Genomic DNA, 5,833 nt, shown 5'->3' on the forward strand with positions numbered 1-5,833 from the left:
CCTCTCCATGGTGCGGAGTTGAATGCATTTCTTACATCTAACGTTACAAGTAAGCATATCTTACGGTTTGCCCATGCCACATGTTTTGCTTCTTTTGCGATTTCTAGAACTCTAGCTAGTGCATCCACAGTGGAAATACCTTTCTGAAACCCAAACTGAGAGTTGCTAAAACCTCCTCTTGCTTCTATTTCTGCAAGTAATCTATTTTTGACGAAGTGTTCAAGAATGTTTCTCATGCAGTCCAGGAGACATAGTGGCCTGTATGACGTTTTCAAATCGTCCTTTTTTTTGGGCTTTTCTATTAGTACTAGTTTCGCCACTTTCCATATTTTGGGAAATTACCCCGCATACAGTTGTCTGTTCATCACATCGAGGCACTTTTCTGGCCGGTATTTCACTACACACTACACACTGGTGATAGCTTATCTGGTCCAGCCGCCTTCTTTGGTTTTATTTTATTTGCTGCCGTTACAAGTTCTTCCTGTGTCCATGGTATTATATCCGTCCTCACCATGTCAATATGTGGCCAGGTGGTTATTTCATATTTTGGAAATAGTCCACTTGCTTCCTTAGGTATGATATCCTGTGAGATTTCTGTTTTCGGTCTTAGTAGAAATCTTTTTGTCACTATTTGGTAGCCTTTTCCCCAAACATCGTTTTGAACTTCCTCTATAACAGTTTTCCAGGAGTGTTTCTTCGCGTCTTTTATCATTTTTTTCAAGTAATTTCTTTTTTCTTTATATTCGGCTCTTGCTTTCTCTCTTTCTTCGACTGTGCTTCCGGATATTCTGTTTGCACATGTCATGTATCTCTTTTTACAAAGGCATTCTTTTCTGGCCTCACTGATCTGTGATGACCACCAGTATACTGGTTTTCTCTTTCCACTATAGTTGTATGTGGGCTGAAATGTGCGTTGACAAGCCTTTTTAATAGCCGCCATGAGACCTTGAGGGTTTAGGGTGTCTGTTTCTTCTCGTATTTTTTGTTTTATCTCAGATATGAAGTATTGGATTTTCTTTTCTTCTATTTTCCATCCTTTAATAATTTTTTCAGGAGCTACTTTTTGTGTTTCTAAAGACGGTATCTCAAAGAAGATGTAATTGTGATCAGACAATGTTTCTTGGTCCAGTACTTGCCAACTCCCAAACATTTTGTTTATATCATTTGAGACAAAGGTGACATCTATATGTGATGAACTGTTTCCTCGGGAAAAAGTAGGAGTATTTCCATGATTTAGTGAAACCAAATCTAGGTCTGCGGCCCATTCAGACAACATATCACCCCTTTTGTCATTTTCAATCGACCCCCATATTGCCGCCTTCGCGTTAAAATCTCCAGCTATTAAGCATTTCTTATTGCGCGTTCCAATGGCGTCTTTGAGTTGGTTCAGAATTATTCCGAATACTTCTAATGTGAGGTTAAGTGATATGTAACAACTAAAAACGACTAATTCTGTGTATTCAATCCACACGAAGCCATTGCCTCGTCCGCTATTTAGGACACGAATATCGTTATTGGTAATGCCTATAGCTGCATCAAAATTTTCATCAACGTACCATTTTGAGTCTTTTATGAGTATTTTATTCGGTTCACTCACTATTGAAATGTCTATATTGTTCACTATTATTGTTTGCTTTAGCAGATCGTGTGCAGGTCGCCTGCGACCTAGATTTATTTGTACAAATTTAGCCATTTCTTAGCCTGTTCCCACTATATCGCCTTTTGTGCGTACCATTTTGAGTCTTTTATGAGTATTTTATTCGGTTCGCTCACTATTGAAATGTCTATATTGTTCACTATTATTGTTTGCTTTAGCAGATCGTGTGCAGGTCGCCTGCGACCTAGATTTATTTGTACAAATTTAGCCATTTCTTAGCCTGTTCCCACTATATCGCCTTTTGTGATATCTCTTCGGTATCTTGGGCAACGCATCGTGTGTGGTCTGTGACCAGATTCACTACACATTAAACAGTAAGATTTCTCAGTGCATTTATTCTTTTGGTGTCCCTCCTTTCCGCAGTTTTTGCAGCATTTGGATCGATCAGGTCCGCTACATTGCCACGTCGTGTGTCCAATACCCCAGCATTTGTAACATGTTAGCACATTAACTCTCTGCCTAACGGTGCAGCTTACAAAAACCTATTCTTATATTTCCCTTATCCGTAAGTTTTTTACCAGTTTTTTTGTCAACTAGAACGGTTGCGATCTGAGTCTCTCGGAAACCAGGACGAAGATTACTGACTGAAACATAATCTGTTTATATCATTTATATCATATTTATATCATATATATATATATATATATATATATATATATATATATATATATATATATATATATATATATATATATATATATATATATATATATATATATCGTTTGGGCGAAAATCGAAGGTTATCCATGGTGGCCGGCTATGGTAGAAGAAGAAAAAATTGTTAATTTTCTCAATAAAGTTTGTTAAAAAATCATTTTTTCCAATTAATTTTATGCAAATCATTTTTTATACCTAATTTCAACAGTTTCAGCCTTATCCTTAAATTTCAGAAAAAAATTCAATTATATTGTTATTAAAACGTCATAAATATGAGTAATTCCATGATTAATGCGTTATCCGCCGAGCCAATCATTTTTATGCTCCTTTCCGTCAATTTGATGCCCAATTCCAAAGAACAGGGGAAACAAATAGAGAAAAAATCGATATTTAGTAGAGTAGTCTGGGATACAGTTCTCACCTCATCAACATTACTGGGGCGAGGCATGTAGACCACAGCTTGGGTTTTGTTCTGTTTACACTCGTTAACTGTGGCACATTGACAAATCATGTCATCCATTTCAAAAGGAGCTGTTCTTATACCGATACTCAATCGGTTCATCCTATACATGCCTCTATGGTTAGTAATAGTTTGAATGACAATGCCCCGCTGGTATACTTTCGAAAGCAAATATGCTTAATATGGATCCAGCTTGAAAAAGTATGTGGGACACTCCCATCGGGTTTCGGAATACCCACCACAGGGGAGCCCAAGTCGATAGTGACAACAATTTCAATTTGCTCATACAATAAAGGAGTGAACAGTATAAAATAGAACAACATTGAAATTGTATTAAAACATACATATAAAATAAACGAAGTAAAGCTAAATCCTAAAATATACACAGAACTTCTTTGAAATAAATAAATTTAGTTCTGTCTAGAGGTTGAGTAAATACATCAAGATTATTATTATCTTTGGAATTTACATAATCTATATAAAACTTAGTAAATACGGGGTGTTTCTATATTCGACCGACAATGCTTTACCACAGAGAGATCTCAACAAATGATTCATTTTGATGTAGGAATACGAATCCTTACGTGTCCTAGTTGTTGAGACTGGAGCAAATTTTGTTTTAAATTACCTGAATATTTCTAGTTGAAAAACTAATAACCTTTTATGGAGCTAAAACGATCTTTCTTCATTCTTAATTTCAAAACTTTCCCATTTTCTGAACAATTCTCTTGTTCATTGGCAAACAGAAACATCATCTAAATAATTTTATTTTGAAAATAACAAGGTATAAGAAATCAATCAATACAAAATGTAAGTCAAAGTTTTAAAATTTCTATACAAAATCTGTCACACTGGGATTTTCTAGAAAACCAAAATAACCTCACAATTTTCAATAATTATTTTTGTCCGTACATTAAAATTAGGATTTAGTTACATATTCATTGAGAAGTTCAATCAAGACAGATAAAGTATGTTAAGTAAATGGATTACAAAAACATTTGTGTGAAGATCAATGATAGAAAGCAGTTCTATACGATTCCCATTATATTATTATCGAAAAAATTTGAGAGCATTCATTTACTATTTTTCAAAGAGCATAAACTAGAAAATTATTATAATAATAATAATTTCAAATTGTTCACAGTATCCAGTACAAGATGAGTATTATTGAACTTACCACTGAATTTTAAAGTTGTTCTAATTCAGTCCGAGTAAAGATAGTCTTTCCTTTAAGAAATAGAAACTAGAGGAGAACATCGAAACCGGCGCCAGACTGTATAATAGTGAGTGTGGTGGTAGCAGTATGTAGTAGTAAATGCAGCACACAAATTGTCCTCGCGTACTTTATGAAATAATCAACACTTTTCCCCTTTTGTTTTCTATTATCATCTTCATTAGCCATTCGAGGTATTATCTTATCTGAAATTGTCAGTATTGGTATTGCCATTCTTCTTAATGCTCATTTAACTCTTCTCAATTTGTCACTATGCAATTCAATCAAACGTTTATTCCATAATTGTATCCATTCGGGCTCTACCCCAATTGTGCCAGTGCCCAAATGTTGCCAGTGAGTTAATATTTCTCTAAATATTAATATGTTTCTAATAAATTTACTCTTATTTAAAATAATTAGTAGTTGCTCAACAATATTTGATATTAAATCATATATTTTGTTAAGTATTTTAGGTGACTTCCTTTGAAAATCTCAAACTAGTCTGAAAAAAATGACTTTAGCAATGTCATGTTTCCATCATTATTTCAAATTATTGTCTTACCAGTTTTTGAATAAGAACTTTCGAAGTACTTACCATTTCATCACTTTAATCACTTTGTACAAATTCAACACTATATATGCCAATGAAACTGAATAAGTAATGAAGAATTTTCCTGAAAAGTCCTGTGTGCATATGACTTGGTTGAGTGTAAATTTAGCTTAGCGAATACATTGCCGTTTCTACTGATACACACCCACACACTTTTGTTTTATTTTTTTAGCTTCTCAACAACCATTTGAAAGTATATTGTTATCAAGTCATTCTAATGGAAGCAAAAACATTGAGAGAACAAAAAGGGAACAGTATTCTTTTCAAAACCAGTCCAAACATCAAAATGTAGGCTTACAGCTGTTCTATGGAAGGTATCTATTTTATATTAATTATATGTATAGAGAATTTTGAGGGGACCACATTTCTAAATGTTTTCGCACATTTGTTCTTAGCTTTTCAGCTCTGTCATCCTTTACTGTTAGAATAATTGTAAATAAGTATAATTTTGAATCAGCCTCTTTCTGTTACTCCTTTTAATTTTGTTAGTACATGTCTTCATTTTCCCTCGATGTATTTCCTATAGATTATCTTCTAATGCAGAAGATCAAAATTCACTATTTTTATTACTAAAATGGAGTTTATCACTCCACTTTTTGCTAACCAGAGTTGTAATTGCACCATTTTGACGAAATTCCAAGTTGCATGATTTGCGAAATTTATCGGTGTAAAGGTGGAAACAATGTAACGGCTTTTTCTGATGGTTATTGAGCAGCTAGATTTTTTTTTCCATTCTCGCTCAACCATAATAGCTATGAGTTAAGTTAAATTGGCAACCCAAATTTTAAGTACAATAGAGGTTCTTCTTTATTTATCGAGAACAGATATTAATACATATTTCCATAATGCAGGTAATACAGATGAATTTCTTATAAATTTTAATGATTTATTTGATATTCTTAAATCTCGTAATAGATTGGCAAAATAAATATGTTAAAAACCACTTAGCTCAACAACAAAATATTTAATTGCATCAATTTATTATTTTCAAAACTACCTTAAATCACATATTTCTAAATATTTGTAGTAATGTGAAGAGCCATGATAAGAAAATGATGCTGAAAAGAAGTAAGAATGCTTATCGTTTGAAACGTAAATGAGCATGATTTCTTTCTGGACTTGAATGGTACAATCATACATAATTTCGAATTGTATAAGTATGAAGAAGAATTGGAAAATGGAGCCGTAGATACCTTCAATAATGATCTCAAATCTGAATCGATATAATTATGGAAT

The 5,833-nt window shown here is 33.4% G+C and overlaps 1 protein-coding gene across 1 annotated transcript; it reads right to left on the reverse strand.

Moving 5' to 3' along the window:
- Window positions 1-397: 397 nt before the first annotated feature.
- Window positions 398-1,693, reverse strand: LOC130451974 (uncharacterized). The gene has a single exon (XM_056791329.1). It carries the CDS (start codon window positions 1,691-1,693, stop codon window positions 398-400), a length of 1,296 nt encoding a protein of 431 aa, XP_056647307.1.
- Window positions 1,694-5,833: the final 4,140 nt, after the last annotated feature.

Source organism: Diorhabda sublineata, chromosome Y (genome assembly GCF_026230105.1).
Source record: "Diorhabda sublineata isolate icDioSubl1.1 chromosome Y, icDioSubl1.1, whole genome shotgun sequence".
NCBI classification, from domain to species: Eukaryota; Metazoa; Arthropoda; class Insecta; order Coleoptera; family Chrysomelidae; genus Diorhabda; species Diorhabda sublineata.

Excerpts from the sequence above, each read along its gene's own strand:
- LOC130451974 (XM_056791329.1), bottom strand. The coding sequence starts at position 1,693 with ATGGCTAAATTTGTACAAATAAATCTAGGTCGCAGGCGACCTGCACAC.